The 20,575-nt window shown below is 42.2% G+C and overlaps 1 protein-coding gene across 1 annotated transcript in view; it reads left to right on the plus strand.

Moving 5' to 3' along the window:
- LOC122409167 (hemicentin-2-like) overlaps positions 1-20,575 on the plus strand; it is a 144,615-nt gene that overhangs the window by 6,793 nt on the left and 117,247 nt on the right. Inside the window, exon 2 of the mRNA XM_043416507.1 lies at positions 815-1,247. Coding sequence (XP_043272442.1) covers positions 1,088-1,247 — 160 coding nt within the window. The 5' untranslated portion in view covers positions 815-1,087. The remainder of the gene's footprint in view (positions 1-814; positions 1,248-20,575) is intronic.

Raw genomic sequence — 20,575 nt, forward strand, 5'->3', positions numbered from 1 at the left:
GCAACGATTTTTTTCGAGTTGTGCCTGTCTGAATGTGTTTTCGACGATCGTGAAGAACACGCTTAGAGAGTGTTAATTAATGTGATAGAGGGAAGCAGGAGAGAGGTCGTAAAATTCGATTGACTGAGAGAGAGAGAGAGAGAGAGAGAGAGAGAGAGAGAGAGAGAGAAGCAAAATGGGATAAGAAAAGAGAAAGAGAGCGATAAATAGACGGTGGGATAGCAAGGTTCGACGACAGCTGGCAGTGCGGTAATACGGATTGCCACAGGCGACTCCGTCAGACCCGGTGACGCCTAATTCGCGATAATTCAATTCGGCAGCTTCCCAATGGCGTTACTATTAATTTTACTACGATCAACCGGTACCTCCGGGACTAAGACCTCCTTGCTTCAAAGCTCCCCCTCAATTCGATCGACTCTCTCCTCTCCAATCACATTGTAAACTGCGCCTCATTACTCTCTTCGTTCAATGAATTACACGAAGATTTAAAGCATTTTTTGAGGCCTTTAAATCAACGGTCTTTCGCTACTTACTTTGGGAAAGCCCCGCATTAATTGCGACCTTGTAACCACATGATCGCTCAATAACAAATTTATATCGGACGGGATTCCCTAATTACGTTTTTAACATGCCACTGATAGAGGGGATCGCTAAATGAATAGATACAAAATAATGAAATATTCATGAGAACGAGCTCTTACACAGACACATTTTCTATAATGTAAAGTTTCGAAAATCATGCACTCGTTGATGCATTATTAATGAGACCATTAATATTCTCTCTGTACCATGGGTTGTTGGGTGCAAATTTTAGATATTGGTACAAGTGAGTTAATCAATCGATGCCACGTCACGTCAGCATACTTTATTCCCTTCGGAAACGACACGACGAGAATCACAACGGCGACGACGACGACGACGATCATTATCGCGTCGAATCATTCGACGACGTTAGATCAGAGCATACATCGGTACAATATGAAGGACGAATGATGCGCCAAAATAAACATCAATAAATAAAGACAAGTTCGAGTTAAAAAGTGCTGCGAATTAAAAACAAGACAACGCCAAGTTGATCACCCTCATTATGTTGTGGATAATTGTGTTTTTCACGTGCCTCGAGATTTCGACTCTCGCGAGTGCAGATGCTAGAGTTAAGTCATCGTCATCCTCACCGAGCGCCACTTCAACTGCTGCCAAAAGACACCTGGACGATGACTCGTTCGACAACGATCTGGACAACTCCAGTAAGTCATCCCTGATTTGATAATCGTTTGATATAATATTTAGTAGATCAATGAGACATTTATTCGATAGAGATTGCCGAGTTAAGGAGGAAAATAAACACGGATAAGTCAGACAATGGAAATTGATTCATGGACCCCTACAGGAAAGAAAACTTCGTTAACGTAAACAACTTCACGCCAATGGTGTTTCCCTCTTTCTGCAACACTGTTACGGTATCCAATCCCTAATGGTATTATGATCAAAAATTCGATCTTCAGAAAAAAATACCAAAGGATGCGGTGGCCACTCAAAGTCAAGTATCAAAAGAGAAAGTTTGCGCTAGTCCTGACGCTCTCATACTCGAACTTGACGGTTACAACGGGTTTAATTTAACCCTAATCACTCACACTTCTTTAGGAACATTTTTCAGCAAGCGTCACAGAGCAACACTGTGTTACACAATGCGTTCCAACAACAGGGAAATGGCACGGGCATCATACGACATTGCGTTGCATAGTGTTGCACAATATTCTACAGTGTCGCTTGCTGGAAAACGTTAGAACTACACAAAACAAATGGGGTCGTTTAGACCCCAAGTGAGTGATTAGGGTTAAAACATTTTTTATTGAAAATTGATCGAATCGACATTTTCACACGATGACTCAGCTGCTGTGATTCATTCATTTCCTAAATATATTATGGCAAGTGCAATTTCATTCGATTCTAAAAATCTTTTTCTCACGAAACAACGAAATTTTAGGCAAAATCCAATCAGTCGTTGTAGATAAATGATCGTATGCTCGCAGTCGACGAACGTTGAATAATTTTCTGGCAATAACGCAGCCTCACAAACATTCATAAAATTTGTAGCAAATTACATTTTCCGGCATGCGACAGAATTTTATAATCGAGACCTTTGGAAATCATTAAACATGCAGTCAAACTGACTCAAACAATGAGCGAGTGGTTCGTTGTGGGTAGAATAATAACCGATAACGAAAAAGCCATGATTTAACTTCGTCTTGACTAAAATCAAATCTGCTTCAACTGTCTCATTTGTAATTGTCTTAAAGCTCCGGTGGTGCTGCCATTGTCGTTGTTCCGTCGCCCCAAATCCGTTCGAAAACGATAATAAATCAAAATTTTGTTTTCAAAATATGCAATTAAAAAATTAAATATGAACGTATATTGACGTACGTGGAAATTTATTAACGAGCGGTACACGTTAAAGCAAAACGGAGAAGTTGGCGGTAATGGAAAAACAGCATCACGATATTCAAGTGTTCGTGCGTCAAGGAATCCTGAAAAAAATGCATTTCGAGATGGGATTGCCGGTGAACCGAATGGCAATTACTGGCCATCAAAAAATCTATTGACGTAGCTAACATCGTCGAATAACATTAATTAGTTTGACTCTTTGACTCCAATCAAGTGTCGAGTCATTTAATTATGTATGAAACATAACACGTGCGACACATAAACAGTATTGTTAATTCAAACAGAGCAGAGCATCCTGCTGGTGTAACGAGTTCTATTTCATTTTCAAACTCATTATTCGATGGACCAAAAGCTCTTTCGGAAGAGGCGGGGTCACGCGATATTTGTTATTCAACGGTGAAACAGGGTCAACGGAATGTCCAAGTCCACGTTTGACAGATAGAGAGGGTCGAGAGGAGAGGGGGAGCGAAAGGACACAGGTAGGGATGCTGGGTCCATCCATCCTTCTGAACCTTCTGTTAGCTGGATCGTTCTCGTTTTACAGGCTTATTCGGGTATAGTGATCCCCATAGAGAAGCCGGGAGGGTATAGTCTGGTCAAACAAAAGGTCCGCGAGGATATTTAGGTTTTAGGTAGCTGACGATGGTGTATGATTCGATAGAAGCGAGTTGACTCACCCGAGGTCTCCCACAATCGTTCGACCAATTTTCCATCGCCCAGGAAAGTCGATGAAAAATATACATGAAAGTAAAGTGCTAGTTACACTGGAATTTAATTAGTAACGCTGCTCTCGTTCTCGAGCCTTCCTGTCAGGAGTTTCCAGAATCCTCGTTCCGTTTTTCCATTTATCTCTTTTTACTCCCTCGCTCTTTTTAGTTTCCTCTTCGTCAGAGTGAAAGCTCTTTGAGTTTTTGTCTATCCATCCGATGTGCACACCGGAGAGCTTTTACGTCGAAACTTAATTATTCGTTATTCCATATTGTCGCTCCTCTCGCACGCTGTACGGTACACAAAATAAGCACGCTTAGCGGCCAACCTCGGACTCGGATGAAAGTTGAACGCTGTTTTCCTCTCGTGACAAGAGCTCTTTAAGTGGCCTATCCTTTCCTGCGAACCCAAACAAGACACGAATTAACCGATTACCTTAAAAATAGAACGATCGCTTTCTGTTAAGCACTGAATCAACATTTTGGAAAATTTTTTTGTCCTCGGCGACACTACTTAACTTATTTTTGACTGAGACGTTTATTCAGGCCCTTTCATTCCACCGTTGCACATCTATTCGCATAAATGTTTTACATCATCGCGTGAATCATTTACCAAAGCTGTTCAAATGTACACTATTCTGTGTTGTGACATGATCTCTCTCTCTCTCTCTCTCTCTCTTCGTATCTATCATTTGAACCACGATGTCTCATCTCTGCAGAAGATTCACCCTACATTAATCACGATTGATTGATATCTCTCTCGTCTCATCCTTTGAAATGAGGAATCGCTATTCTGCCTCTGTTGTCTGTATGTATGAAGGGAAAGGGAGTTGTGCTGTTAATTTGCGAGCATCGAGTCGATTAATTGGTCCGCTGGCTTCACAACATTCATACACTTGACACGCTACAGAACGCAGCACAACGGTAAAATTCCCCTGAGTAATTATACTCAAAGTTTGAAGATTCGATTAGTTTCTGATCGAGCTAGGCAATCGAGTGTGCAAGATAGATATATCTGAACAGGAAGGAAAATTATTAATTGGATGGAGCGCATCAAAGGTCAACAAAGTACATTTTATGATTAGAGATTCAGATGAAAAGCGATGGCTTTTGCTCTTGTGTGATAGATTCTATTTTCTATCAATTTAGCTTTTTATCAATTTGCTCGAAAGATTGATGATTCGTTGCGAGTATCACAACACTCACATTCGCTACGGTCGTATCGTTAGATGAAAAAGTTTCAATTTGACAAGTTCACAATACGGATAGTCAGGAAAGCTTTTCACCGAGCAGAGACCGGTTTTATTCAACGGACTTTAGCAAAACAAACGATGTTGTTTTCCAAAAAGAAATAACAGTCATGCCATTATAGTGGGGAAAAAAAAGCAAATGTACGAGCTCTTTTTTGGCGCGATCCTCCATATCCCAGACGAATCAATGCTCCCATGGACGCTCGGATGCGAACAGCTACCCCGTTACTTGTGCTTTTTATTCGTTCCAATTTCGGAGTGCGAAACAAAGCACGAATTTCCGCGCAACTTCATCATCGTCCGCCGGAGGAATGCAAAGGACGACTCGATGTTTTTTTCGAGTTTCTCGTAATAAAAGCTCACGCAGGGGGAGCCAACGCTTTCGCGCAATCTTCCATCTTCTTCACTTCAAATTATACATGTATTATATGAATGGCCCGTTGGTGGGGTCATGCAGCTGTATAATTAATAACACTGCATGGGGAGCATCAGAAGTTTGAATATAGGGGACGGAGGAGGAGCGAGGACTCGCACCAGAGAAACTCTAGTAAATGGGAAATTAATTATGATATGGAAATTGGAACGCCTCGACGTCTCCGTACCTTTTCCCTCATTCTCTCTCTCTCTCTCTCTCTCCCTCTGTCTGTCTTCGTCACTCGTTTCTCTTGCTCTCTCCGACTCGCCGTTTCTCCGGCTTCACTTCTTTCTCTCACTCTCGCCCTCTTCTGCCTTCATTGCTGCGCTTTCCTCTTCACTACGTGACCCGTAACTCTTAACGCAGGATACATAATACATACGCAGCAACGTGATGCTCTGGTCCACGCCGCGTTATACCAACGTCCCGCTAGCATCACGTACGAATCGCCAAGTATACGAATAAATCCAAAAGGGGTTGTGGTGTTGGTCGCAAGCAGGCTACACACCCACTTGCACATTGCCGCACCATAGAAATACATAGAAACTTATATGTACTCGTATATATCACACAGCCTAGCACTCTACGTGACCGGCTTCGCGATATCTTCCCTTAAGCATACGCATATATATATATTTTTAAGCTCATAAAGAATAGACGTAGCTCTACCTTCTATTACGAAATTATTTGCTTTTTCTTATTGATTAGAACTGCGATATACATTGTTCGCTGTACGTTTTCATGCACGTTTCACAAATTTTATTTATTCTCCAATGGCATATTTAGCTTCAGTGAATAACGGGAATGCATGAAACCTGCCTCTCGAGCAAGTCATTGTCGGGGAACTAGAAGAATTACTGGAACGACGTATGAATTTGAACAAGCCCACGCGGACCCGGATACCATTGTAATCTTTTACATAAATGATGTGTGTACTTTCTGAAGATTCTCCCTGTCGAAAATGGCACGAGGAACCCGACGATACTCAATTCCATGAGGCACTCTATTCAGTTTTATCGTTTCTATTTCTCACTTGTCACATCAACAATTATGTTTGTCTTGAAAAATAGATATTGAAATACCACTCACTGCCTGTCTTCCGGACCCGTCGATATTTCAGCTTATGCCAGCCTATAGAAGTGAGTTCAAGAGATTTGTCGAGTTATAATTAGACTGATAAAATTGAAAGTTGCTGAAGCGTCCATTTCTTGTCTGCATCATTCGAGTGTTTGTCGAAGCGTACTCAAAGTTACACAACAAAGTCTCTTTCGCCGAGGCACATAGATCGATATGCATTTAGTTGGTGTACAAGTGGATGATTGAGTTCTTCGAGGCTCGTGGCAGCAACTTCTGCTGATCCGCACATGGATGGAAGTCCACGCAAGGATTCTCCATCCAGGCAAAGTTCGACACTGCGCGGATTTGTCGGTATAGTATACGTATAAGTATGTATAGCTTGTTCAGGATTTGGCAAGCTCTACCTTGGATTGTCTGAAGCTCCGAGTGGGCGAGGGTTCAAGGGGGCATGCAGTCAACCAACCAAGCCAGTTCATCCCTCTTGCAAACGGCAAGAATTTGGGCTTTCTCTATCTATCTCGTTGAAGCCGCACCAACACACACACACACACACACACACACACGTAAACTATATCTAATCTTCTCTATACAGTAAACTTTGCGAAGAAAAGTGAATTCAACTAGCGCGCTGCATCGGTTCTAGCGGCAAGAGCAACGGCTAGGTTGGAACAATCGAGTTAACGTTAACCCTTTGTGAGTCACGAGAATATCCCCCACATTCGGATGCTCCTATAACGTCGTGTAAACCCCACCATTCTGGCGTTTCTCCTATTTGAGTACAATTTCGAGCGCTACGACATATTCCACAGAGCTCGTTCTTCGGGGTCTCATCTTTGAAGATATTCCTTCCAGCATGGAGTAGAGCCTGCTTTCATATCCATTCCTAACTTGATTCGTACTTCACCTCAACTTCTTCCAAAGGGGTTACATCTTTTTGACGTTTCCTGTCGTGCATTGTATTCATTGTCTCATGATCGCTGAGCCTTTTCATACCATTATTATACTCCGGATATTTTCCTCAAATTTTTATCTGTTGGGAGTGAGTCACATTTTTTCGGAGGGGATACAGGACTTCTGAGGGAGCCAGGACCAATTAGCGATTACGGACACGCTTTTCTCATATGCTCAAGTTCAACGTGTATTTCCTTATCGTTGTTAACTGGTATTTGTTGGATTGTATATTTATATATCGACGTTTTTATTTCCTCAACTTTCTGATTACTTTTTATTTTCATTCGAATAATATGAGTAGTGCTGAGAAAGCCGTCATTTCCAGCTGGAAATTTCAGCGACAGGAAACAAAAAGAAGTAGAGAAGAAGCGAGCAGCAGGGCGAGAGGGAAAAAGAAATTGTGACCCGAGGCTACGACCACAGCTATTATACCTCACGAAAAGTTCTGGTGATATAACTGTCGAGTTTCGCAAACGATCTGGGAGTGGCTAGAAAGAGTAGTGTATGTGGGGAGGGGGTGAAATGGTTATAGGAAAGGGCAAAAGTGAATTATAGAAGTAAAATTACTCCCTGGGGCCTCGTGGGCCAACCGAGCGACCGCTTAACCCCCAAATATAGACCGATTCAAACCTACCACCGGGAATTTTATAGTTTTACAGATAACAATTTTTTATGCGTGTTTATATCTCCTTTGCAGTAGCATACACACGAACTTGCATATACAAGTGTTCACGAGAATGTGCGCAATTATGTAATTGAAGAAAAAGAAGAGCAATAATTATTAAATGAGCGAGTGCACGTTTCCCCAAGGATTTGGTTTGCTCTCGCACGCCCTTAGCGCTCGCGTTTCATATCCATCGTGTCTTTCTTCACCGTTTAATCTGTGCCCACTTTTTCCTTCACATTCCATTTTCCCTACCGGTCCCATGATAATTCCCTTTGTAAAATGTTCCCACCGATATTCACGACGTTACAGTGTCTCCGGATAAAAAGTTGTCAGCCAGTTTCGCTCGAGGAAATGTGTGCAGCTTAACTGCCAAGGGATTCATTCCTACGATATTACGTTGCCCATTTTCTGCCCATGCAAGTGTGACCCTTTGATGCTTCAAGCGACAAAGATGCCCGCGTTGAAGGATAGAACGTGGAGAAGAGGAATTCGATAATCGCAACGACTACTCCCCGAAGCAATAACCGCTCTAACTTCATAAATTATCTTCTCAAAATATTTCGAATGCACATAGGCACAACGCATTAACATTATGTAAAGCATGTATGTTTATATTTATCATATGCGAAACGGGTAGAGGATTTAAGCCTCGGCGTATACTGCAGGGATGCAGAGCGTGCACACTATACACAGCATCCATGTTGAGCGCACACTCAACGTTTCTCAACTCATTTTCATTAAAAGCAGCTTGCAACTCCACCGAGATACCTTAACGACATGATATGCTTTTCAGCCGAAATATGTGTGCATGCGCGCACGTATACGGAAGCAGCCCCCTCGGCGCATATCGACTACCGGGCACACAAGATGTCACTAGCTATTCGAATTAACACCTAAAATATTGTTGGTTAAGCCCTTTTGATCGGTAGCGTCAAAGCGCATGTGCGACGCGTACTCTTGAGCTAACCTGCCCGTGCCGGTTCGGTTCTCGTTGGTGGTGCGACCGGTTTCTATATCTTCGTTGAGTGAGCACGAGCTTGTGTGAATCCGCGAGCCAGGTCGACTACGGTGGATGATGATGAGGGTGAAATTCGGCTGCCAGATATGCCGGGCGTGCGCGGCAACCCTGTGAAACGACGATCAACGTTTCACGTAACGAGAATTTAAACTAAGCTTGTTAACTCCGCACCTTTCTGTCTCCCGTGTACAACCCTCTCATTCGCAGTCTCGCGTTCACAGAGCGAAAAGTGACGGATAAGACTGAAAGAGGAGGAAGAGAATCATGGGATTTGAGCAACAGGAGATTGAGAGAAAAACTTTTCACCGAGTAGTATAACGAGAAAGTCACAGAGTGTGTTTCCCACCGCGCTACAATACCTTTGGGCTTACGCCTCGTCATACCCTCGGGAAGCTTACTCTCCCTGCTCAAACCAACTCAACACCCTCTACAGGACCTCTTTCACGTCATCTACAGAATGCATACACCATTGTTTTCTCGTCCATACTTTCGCGCAATATCTCACGCCGCGTCTCGCCGCGACGCGTTCACTTTTACTCAACCGACTATTTCTATTCATCCTTCGCGCAGTTAAACCACCTTCGAAAATTTCATCCGTGAATTCTATGCATTTCTCCTCGTTCTTAACAACCACGTTGCGTCTCCCCATCCTTCGGGTGCATGCGCTGCGTGCGTGGCATTATTCGGTGCTCGACGATCCCGCGCCAACTTTTCATCGCGTTGTAAGACATCTCATTATTTTTTAACTCCCTAATGAGGGCTCAACCGTATTACGCTTGTTCCTACCCCTATCTCCCTCCTTTTTTCTTCACAGCCCAAACCCGCACCTTCCTCTTATAAATCGCAAGCTTCTCTATATTAACGCGATTTCTTCTTCAATTCTCTTCAGAGGGGAGTTAACGCAAATACAAGCCCATTCGACTATGGATATTCGTATTGTTTTGCTGGGATGGAAATCATATCATTTGTTTATTGATACGATCTTTGCTCATTAATTTATGGGATTTAAATGAAAATATACTTCTGTGAGTGGTCTCAGAAGACTTGCGATTTTCCATCTACCAGTTGTGTTTTATTCTCGTAGCAAAAATCTTAATACGAAATTAAAGCATCAGATCTGCTCTTCATATTTTTATAACGTCATTTGTTTTAAACTTTAAGTTCAAAAATCAACGGGTCAAATCGAAAATCACACAAAATCAGCGATTAGAGTGCATGCAGTTCACCTATTTCGATGGATTCCAAGAAGAAGTATTCATCTGTCACAATTCTCAGTATCGAAAAACGTTTTATTTAGTCCAGCAGAAATGCTACGTGCAATTAACAAGTGCGAGAATCGCACCGTGATGGTTCTCGATGCGAGTAATTCATAAAAGTAAATCGATGTTTCTGATATTTCTATGGACGGAGCCCTAGTCGAGGGGGGTGAAGCCTGAAGGGTAAGAGAAATGAAAGTCTATTTCCACGCATATGACAAACCATGATGATGATGATGAACCTCACGATGAAATCGTACGGTCGGGACAGAAAGTTTTGAAAAAAGTTAACCTCCAATCAATTATGAAACGCAAATAAAAATCTAACCTTTGATTGATTATAAGACACAAATAATTATATCTCGTAATTAAGATATCATTTACAATGATGAGTTAAGCGAAATGTTAGCCGGTATTTTGTCTGCGGTCACGGGATAGTTTTGTTAAAATCATGCCACGCACCGTGAAGATAGACACGATTTGACATATACCACTATCAAATATATGTCTAAATCTAAATTTCTTACAAATAACGAGACTATTATCGGTAAATAACTATAAATATTGAGGCAAAAATATAAAAGTGTCATATTTAATGAAAAACCAATAATCGTAGGGGCAAGTAAGAACGGGTTAGCGGGTTCCCGGAATACAGCTGATAAACTTTTCGGGAATGATTTCGCAGTGACATATTTTTTTGTCGTGTGCTTTGGTCGGAGTACGAAGAAAAAGTGTACAGTTTCGCGGTGACCGTTCACGAGCAAGGAACGGGTCACAGAACCGCTGCTCCGTCATCGCGATAACGACTCGAGCGTTAACATTGATCCAGTCGGCTTAACCGAACGGCACAGATGGGCTAGCGGACATTTCGTCCGTGGGAAGAGGGCGAGAGAAAGGGTTGGGGGCTAGGCGGATGTGCGCTAGACCGAATGGTTGTTACTCGAGTCGGACCACGTCCGGGATAGATATGAGCTCGTACGTCGACGGGTCTCTCGTGGGATTCACTGGACCGTGTGAAGAAGAGCCAGAAGGAAACAGTGGGTCACCAAAGATCTAATGTGCCACCGGGCCCGAATTCGCAATGGGGGAATCGGCTGAAAGTCCAAAAGGGATTTCCTGGGTCAACCCGTATAAGAGCGTGGTTAAGGATTGACTGAAGCAAAAGCTGATGAATAAGGATAAGAAAATCTAAACTGAGGAGACTAAGAATGAGGGTTTGGCTAAAATGTGCTTTGCTAGCTTGAAAGCGGAAGAACTGCGTAAATAAGAATTTTGTGAGAAATTTTTTGCGAGCCCCATTCGAATAAACATTTCAATCGTATCCATCTGATCCTGTGAGTAGAGGCCATTGACGGTGGTTGTAAAGAGAAACAGTTGATTCCCCACTATACGTGCTGCCAGAAACAATCTCCGAGGAATGATTGAATGAACAGGGATGAGTGAAACCAACAACATATGTGGACGGGCATGAAATCATGGAAAAGATAAAAGTTTGGTTGCTCGTATTCCCAAGACGCGATGAAGCGCTGACGTTAGCTCCCCCACACATGTCGTTCCATTTTTCCGACTGAACAATCTAATTATCTATCCCTACTAAAAATAAAGTCTCCTGAAACGTTCCAAATCTATTTCGATGAAGATCTGCACGGTCGAAAATCACCGTTTCAATGCCAAAACTAATGAAAATATCCATCATACTGCAACTTCCTTCTCGCTTTCCAACTCTCGAGTTATATCAATAGGATGGACGTTTAACGAACATTGAGAGTAACCACCTGTTCGGTGCATGTACAGATACAGCTTAGGGGCACGAATAATCCTTTGGCATCTGACCCCAAGCTCCTTTCAACTTTGTCCATGTACATGTATAGTAGGTAGCCTGTCCTTTCAATGACAAGTTTCAATGCAGGATACTTACTCACCCTGATTTCTACGATCCCTAGACCGGCTATGACTTCATACACCGAACGGTTGTTTTGTTTTATCGGGAATCGTTGAATCCGCATCGACCGTGTTTTATTTGAGGTCAGCCAACTGCGTCATCAATCAGGATATCTCTTCCGATCGTGACCAGTGCGGAGAACCATGGAGAGTTTCTCTTCATGATGCTGGTGAGATATATTTTGTTGAGGTACCATCCGACGTCGTACGTTCTAGCTCGTTTTGCGGATCGTGTTCACCCTTCTTGCTTAGTTCCTCCCCCCGCCCCTTCCGCAATCCCCATCAGCCCACTCCTCTCTATTTCTCTACCTCTCCCTCGTTTTCCTCCTCTATCTTTTTCTCCTTCCCTCCGGCTCTCGGTAGAGCGTATTGGATGGGCGCCGGATAAGGACAAGAACATTCTGCTAGCTGGGCTTTCAAGGTAACCGAAGCATTTACAACCCCGCTGAAATCACATGCCTCGAAGCAGGCATATTCCAGTAGATCTAGCTCTGCTTGTACTAACCTAACCAACTCGTGTGGTGTATCCGATATTACGTTGCTTCAGAAAGTGTTGATATACACAAAGCCGCATACACGTACGAGTGCGGCACGATCTACGTGGAACACCACCGTGACAAACCATGATAAGGGACACCCTTGGGAGATGTTGTCCTATCCTGTGCACCTTGACTTTGCTAATCGGCTTTTGTCTGTGCTCAGCCTCAACTACATAACGCCCTAGTACTAAATTATATAAGTACAATCGCGAAACCTACTTTCGTTTTCGTCCCTCCTGGAGGCCCGTCCTTTTCATCTAACCGACTCAAGGGTATTTCGAATAACATAAATTATTTACACTTACGCGTGTGGAAACTTGGTGAAATCGGTCCACAATTTAGGGACTCGTCCAACCACCTTAATCGATGGGATATCAAAGATTGAGACCATCGCGACTGACATTGAATGGGAAAAACTGTCGCGACGGAGTATGTTGATATTATTCATACTCTCATTGATTCAGGTGAAATAACGAGGAAAAAATTGTTATCGAAAATGCTCCATTACCCCGAGCGAAGAGTTGAAGAAAGCTCTTCTGTGATATCTCACTAGGACGACATAAATTGTCCATTCCTCTTGCGTCTCATGGGATGAAATCGATCCCTCAGTCAGACAGTGATATTCAATTCGCAATGTGAACGAAGCATCGGTGCTTCGATGCACGCTCGATTGTTGGGTACATTCGCTCGAGTTCTGTTCCAATGACACGGGAGCTTTTCACAGACTTGATGAATCTCGTGGAAAAATATGCGAAGCTAAAACTGATACAGTCAAAGCGGTATATTTTCATATCAGTTTTTCCCTGATAAATTTATATATGCATCGAACGAACATGATATTTCAGTTCTTAGAAGAATCGAATCGCTATGAAGGTAGAAAAAGTATTCCCTCTCTAGGGAGACGCTACTAACATGGCTTCCCGGAAGCCAATGATTTCGAAATTCCAATCGCAGCAGTTTCATCAATTGGCTCTTGTGAGTGCTGCAAAAACAATTTAGACTATGAGAAGACCATGGATTCATCAAAACAAATCCGTGAAAAGCACGATCTTATTGCGATTTCAGTTCACTTTGCAAACATAAAAATCACAGAATATTACATTTACGTAGGTATTTTTGAAAATATAAATGTCAATGGCGATTTCTTTTTCATAAAACGTTCAACCGGGCCAAGTTAACTCGGAAGTGATTCTCGAACGAGACAACTTCCACTAACTCATACTCGATCACCATGATCGAAAAGCACGAGTGAAAAGCACGATCTTATTGCGATTTCAGTTCACTTTGCAAACATAAAAATCACAGAATATTACATTTACGTAGGTATTATTGAAAATATAAATGTCAATGGCGATTTCTTTTTCATAAAACGTTCAACCGGGCCAAGTTAACTCGGAAGTGATTCTCGAACGAGACAACTTCCACTAACTCATACTCGATCACCATTTACGGGCATTGCACAATGTACCGGTGGTGCGATACACGCAGGATTTGTGAGCGGTTTTCTCAACGACCAATAATACTGACACGCATGAGCTTTACGAGGAACTCCTTAAAACATCCCTCGTTTGATCGGAGTGCAAAGCTTTAGCATCTGTTGTTGTATAGCCGCTGTTTACAAGCTTTGCGGGCTTGCTACTCCTATTGAAAAAGTTCACAGAAAATGATAAAAATGATGAATACATAATACGGGGACGCCGCAACGAATACATCGCGTTAATTGAGAAGGAGACTCGATGTTCTTAGCAACTGTTGCGCAGTTACTTTTTCCTCGGGTTTTAAATAACGACGTTTTTCCAATCATTATTATTTGAATATTCAACCCTCTTCTGATGAACATTCGCGAGGGCGAATTCTGGTCCGGCCTTTGCAAGGTCACCACTAGTAACAAGCTGTTCAAAATATTTTGTTTTTATCCTCCTGACAAGATATCAGTTAAATTATGTGTTAATTCGATGACAAAATTTAAGTATAAGTAAATAATTCTCACACCACAAACATAGAGGGGTGAAAGAATCAATTTCTTTGTTGATTTTCTACAAAATCAACAATCAGCTTCGACTCATAAATCAAGAAAATCATTCACGGCAATTTGTAAGGTGGATCTTACGCAACCGTCTTGTCTCTATTGGCGAGTTCATCTTCAACTTCATCATTTTCTTCCCGAATAAAAATAGTCCAAATTATAATTAACTATTAAACTTCGCTCCTCGACTAATCTATTTTGAAAATGATTTTTTTTCCTTAATTATAAACAATATTTTACTCAGTTCTTTTGTTTCAAAAGGACTACTGAAAATTACCCTTTTTCTGGCACATTCAAGTACGTATGTGTCAGTTGTGAGTAAATTTGTTGTGTTAAAAACCCAACGAGTATAGTTTTACATGATAATTCTTTGTAAAAACATCAAGCATATGCGTGGTCACGTTTATATCATTACAAAATTCCCCTGCCACGAGAACCACCTACCAACGACATGAAAGTTTGCCCTTGTAAACGAGCAGTGTAAAGAGCTCGAAAATATTATCATCTTTAAATCGAGAAAGAGAAGTAAAAAAGTGTCCTAGAAGCCGTGCAGTAACGTAGAACGTACGATACTTACAGAAGAGTTGTCGTTTCCTAACGCGCGCGTGTCATGAAATTTTTTACATTATTCTCTACTTCCATAAATCAGACGAAATATGACTAAGTTTTCACAGCCTTTCGCCTCATCCCTAATGCATCGACGTGCTCGCTCTACATTCATAATCCCCAGTAAAAATGTCGAGTACCAAAATATCTCGAGGGTAACAGGAGACTCTGCAGTAGTAAAAGTCTTGTATGGTCAGACATCGGTAGCCAACCGCATGTCTGGAGCGACGGAGGAATTGAAGTTGAGAATCAATATTTACCAATTCAGGTGATTCCTAGAGACTCGTTCGATGTCGCATCATTGTTAATTATTCATTGGTTCAACAACAAGCGAAAATCGTATGAAATTTTCTTACGTTGCATAAGCCTCGTTTTTAAGTGAACCGAAAATTAAGTTTTATATCTCTACTCTAGTAATGTTTTAGTTTCTATTTCTCATTTATTTATAAAAAAAAAAGAAAGTGTACAGTTAAATTGAATGTAAAATAAAAGTACTCGACGACAAGTGACTCGTGTTAAACTCGAATTGAGAGTTCATGAAAATGTGAGCAAATCACGAGGGCATCGAGAGCACAATCTCAGTAAACTCTCAATCATTGTGAAAAGCATAACGATCCTTTTTGAATCCGTGGTCGACACAGATTCAAACACTTTTGATTGTAATGAAATAGGAAATTGAACAATTTCGCGAGAAATTAGTTATCGCCAATTTTATGCCAATTACGTCACAACGAAACAGACATACAATGTTTAAGAGTGTGCCACAGGGTTAGATATAACATCATTTATGGTTCACTGTAAATGTGGAGCTCCGAGCAAACAAACTTCCATATGTACGACGATTGTCCTCGAAATGCTTGGTATCCGTTCACGTTATTGCTATTGCCATTATTAATGAGGTACTATCAGGATTCGCCACGCAGCTCTTCGTAGTGTATCCACCGAAACTCTATCTCTCTCTCCCCCCTTCTGCCTCACACACACACACACACACACACACACACACACACACATGCGCGCGCGCGCATATTCTACTTTGCTCCGCTCTGTTCCCGATTTCTGTATTGAACCTGGCTCATGTCACGTATCTGATGGTCCTTCGAACACCCCTACATATTAGTACAGATAATTTGAGCGCGCACGGCATAGAGCCGGATTATCGGGTTTTCAGGGAATATTGCAAGTCTGAAACTACACGCTAATCATTTCAGATACGTGAACCGAAGTTTCGTAGCATTATTGATTTATGCACTCACTTCCACAGTTGATATTTATACGAATCCCGAGATTAGGAGTTGCAAGGATTCCCGCATTAAAAGTGCCATTGATTTAACTGTCAGACTCCATAATATCGGAATCAACAACTTTGCTTGTGAATCTCTCTCTCGATTGGCCTGAAAGCCCGCGGGGAACTTTCAAAACGATTGGACTTTTTCGGTAATTCAAATATCGGAATAAAATTTATTCGATAGAGGTTTCGACGGATACAACGCGAGATTCAGGCTCGATATCGGAAAATATCGAGCTTTGGAGAAACGTCTAATGAGCAAATCGAGCTTTTCTTCATTGCCCAATCAATCTTTGTAATAATAACTCGGGTCTGCGTGAAAAAGTCGATGATGGACAACGGAAGGGTCCAATAATTATAGACGCTATTTTTCAGACGTTCGTGGAAAAAATGAAAACGATTATGAGGATCTTCCAACAAAAGAGCGAAAATGTATTCTGCAATCACGATAAGGACACAATTTGTGGAAAGAGCTTCATTAAACGTTTATTAGCACGGAGGAGCATAAACTGTAAAAGCTGCGTCATGGGAGCCTTCGCGGTTAACTGAGAGGGCAAAGGACGTCTCTCCTGCGTCCTCTCGATATTAATTAAGCCATTACGAGAGGCAGCAGAAGCGCGCCAACTTCCTCTACTTCCACCGACAAATTATACCTCGTACTACTTTTCTCTGCCTCAACCCCTTTAATGTTTTATCCGAGAGCTGCTTTGATCGCTGCTCCTCCTTTCTCAAACTTTTGTTCTGATTGTACGCGATGATTCATCACGAACTTTGACCTCCGTCAATGACGATTCTGGCCCTGTAATCACCCAGGATATTCACATGATTTGTAGACGTGATCGAGGACACACGTGGCTCCGCATCGAGTTAATCATACGAGTTTGACCTCTCAACTCTACCGTTCTATATATGGAATCACACACTCATGCATATCAATGGTTCGCAGAAGAGAATTTCGCGACATTTTATTTCCGTCAGAAAAATTCCCATTATCCATGCAAATGTTCAAAACGATAAAAAGTAATCCTCGGTATTTGAATTAAGTGGTTTACAAGAATAGCGATGAATCAAGCAGCTATCAGAAATTGCAATTGGTGGGTAAATTGCCAAAAAATGTGACCTCGACGAAAACCAAACGAAACGTTACGAGTCGGACAAAGAGCTTTTTGATTTAACGTCTATGTACCCGCGCTGCATGAAAAATGGGGGGATCACTTGCTCACCTCTGGAGGCAAAAAAGCTGAAATGCAACTTTAACGACCTGATATCTTCAAAACCAAAGGGGTGTGATAACTTTTGCAGGAATTTAACCAAAAATGGACTTACCAAGATAGATGAACCTCACCAGAACACCGAAAGCTTGAGCTTGAGAAAATTACCAAAACTAGCAACTAAAATAGTTTTCATCGGAGGAAAAAGTGAAGTATGTTTTCTTTGTTACAAGTAAACTATGGAACAAATCGAAACTGGTAGAAACCTGAAGCGTGCGCTGCACGCAATTGATGAAAAATGTTTTATTTCAAAAACCAAATTCGTATTGCGACGATATTTTTTTGAACTTTCCAAAGACAATTTGAAATCTGAAAACAATTCAAGTTTGTGAATGCATGACTGCCGCTCTATTGAAAAACGGAAGGCGAAGAACGATAAACAATTTGGAAACATCTGAAGCGATGAATAAGCATTGAATCTCCGAAAATAAATCTGAGAGTAAGTGAAACCGGAGAAAAGAAATTTAATGCAGTACACAGACATTTGCGACAGAAGGAAAGAATGTTGGAATAAAAAATAGAGAATATGGCATCTCGAGGAAAAAAAGCAGGAGCGTTGAGCAAGCTCAAATGAGAAAGTGTACTCGACTGACTGGCTTTATCGTGTCTACCGTATGTTGCAAGCATCAGCAGCTGGCGTTTTCTGCTGCCGGTGTATTTTCACGTACACTCGGGGTACAGCGCAGCGAGAAGAATTCGAAACTGAAAGAGAGTCTACGATTTCGCGTAAACGTCGCTCCCGTCCTGCATATACATGGGAGGCAGGTGAGTCTTCTTCTTGTTGAGCAACGGGAGGAAAATAAATGTGGAAAACGTATGAAGCTCTGGGGAGTTACGTCGTGTCGGCAGGGATTGCGGAGATGCGATAACTGGGAACCTCGTGCACCGAAGTCTTCTTCCAGTCGCCAGTTTCCATGCTATTTTCACCTTGCATTTTCTTACCCATTCCCTTTTCATGTACATCAGATCGAGGGAGCCACTTGGGTATGGCAGAAAAACTGACTCTTTTCCACATCGCTGCACGTTTACTTTTACTCTCGTTTCTCCATTAGCAATCCTCAAGCACGATTGTCCTTCTTTCTCTGCTCTTCGTTTCGTCCAAGCTGTTTACCCTCCTCTCAAAACTACGCAAGGGTCCTTCGCTCCGTTTTCCCCAATTACGTCGATCCCGTTTCGCTTTCCCTATTCAATCGTTTTCTCGATTCGCGTGCGTGCGCCTGCCAAGAAGGGTCCTACGGTTCATCAACTTTTACCCGAGCATACACAGCTGCTGAAGTTTTGCACTGACTCGTGGCCAGTCATTGGCACAATTGGACGTGAGCAAAAAGCGGATCCGGATTCTCGTGGAGCGGAGCATCGCAGTTATTGCCAACGACTGTAGTTCAGCAACCGAGGCATCGCTAACGTGTTCTACTGGAAGTATAAATGTGGTGAGATCGGTTCAGTCACTGCTGAGGGAAAAAGGATGAGATTCCCAGCAATGAAACGCGGAGGGCTAGTTTCCACGTGAGGAGTTCGCCTGAAGCCGCTCTCTCTCTGGAAGCATCTGCAAATCAAACAATTCCAGCCAGCTCTTCAACGCACACGCAAGGATCCACACGCACGACAGGGTCGTCATGATAGGCTCGATGAAGAGGAAGAAGTAAAGATCAGACAAGTGTTGATGAAGAAGGAAACAAAGAGGAATGGGCGAGAAAAGTATCGTTGAGCGTTGAAAATTCCTTCGAGCTGTACAACAGTCGAGCATTGCTGGCGCTCTGTTAGTCTGCAGTAAAAAGCTCGCAAAACTAGTTTTGACCGGGGGTTTTTCGATGAACCCAATATGACCGAGGGCTAGGTAGAAAAAGAAAGAGTAGGCCCGAGGGAAGCCGCGGCAGTGGCTCAGTTCGATTGAATAAAAAAAAGTAAAGTATGGAAAAGCGAGAAGAGTGAGGAAGGGCTGACCTTTGTATTTTCCATTCTCAGCACAACGTTGAACAAAAAAAAACGAAATGAAGATGGAGGATAACCCCCATATCCGATCGTTGCCAGGAAAACGAACAAAGGCTGACTCTTTCTGACCCTTTAAAATAAAAGGGACGGAGGACACTTCGGTTGGAATTTGAATTAAAGGACGCTTTTGTTCTCGGTGCTATGCTGGGAGAAAAAGAACTGCCGGCAGGCACACCGATTCTTTCTATTTCCTCTGCTCCGTCTCTTTCGGCAAACAGAGAACGCAAAATGGTGGGACAAAAAAAATCGTATATCTATATACACGTCTCGGAGTCTGACCACGTTAAATATCACGCCAGGTTTTGTTCCTGTCTGTTTGCCAAGAATCATTTCCATACACGCTTCCCTGTATATCCCGCTCTACGTATTCATCGCTATTGAGTATCGAGTATAGATTTGCTCTCGGTCAATTGGTCTCGAAGTTGAACAATCGTAATCGCTACTGTGTGTTTTATAACTTCGATCGTGTACAATAGGCTTAGACTGTGAGAAAGGAGAGTGCTCTGCTACGGAATCGTTACGAAAGCCTTTGTACATACTGTGAATTGCACTGGCTCTTGTTTGACTTTCGTTTATCACACGGACCAGAGACGTTTGTAGAAAAATGACACCGATCAAGTAATATTTCACTTTCGTCCTTTCTCCCTTTCTCAGACTCTGCGCCCCTCTCTGCTCTCTCCTTCTCTACAAATACCAGCAACGTTCACCGGAACACTGAAGGCTTGAGTCGGAGCAAGTTCCCAACTGGTTTTGCACATTTCTCACTCTCCCCATAGTCTGGCTCTCTCTCTCTCTCTCTCTACCTCTTTGCAAACATTGCAACTGTAATCCTTTTTCTCGGGTTGGCGAATCAAATATATGGCTTTCGCAGCCATTCCAATGTGCTGCTGACGCATGGACGGAAAATCTGTGGGCTAAATTCTATGCAAAATATTATTTACTTCAGCATACAGGGGCTTTAAACCGAGCGAGAGTTTGAAATATTGCCTTCGTCTGAGGTTTACCTACAAACAAAGAAAAACGTGTGACTTTTATTATGAAAATCCCTGACTCGACACTTCCTTTCATTTGTTATTATTTCAATCGTTCGAGTACTCACACTTTCGATTTATTTATCTCAAACAAC

This window comes from Venturia canescens, chromosome 4, assembly GCF_019457755.1.
Source record: "Venturia canescens isolate UGA chromosome 4, ASM1945775v1, whole genome shotgun sequence".
Classification (NCBI taxonomy): Eukaryota; Metazoa; Arthropoda; class Insecta; order Hymenoptera; family Ichneumonidae; genus Venturia; species Venturia canescens.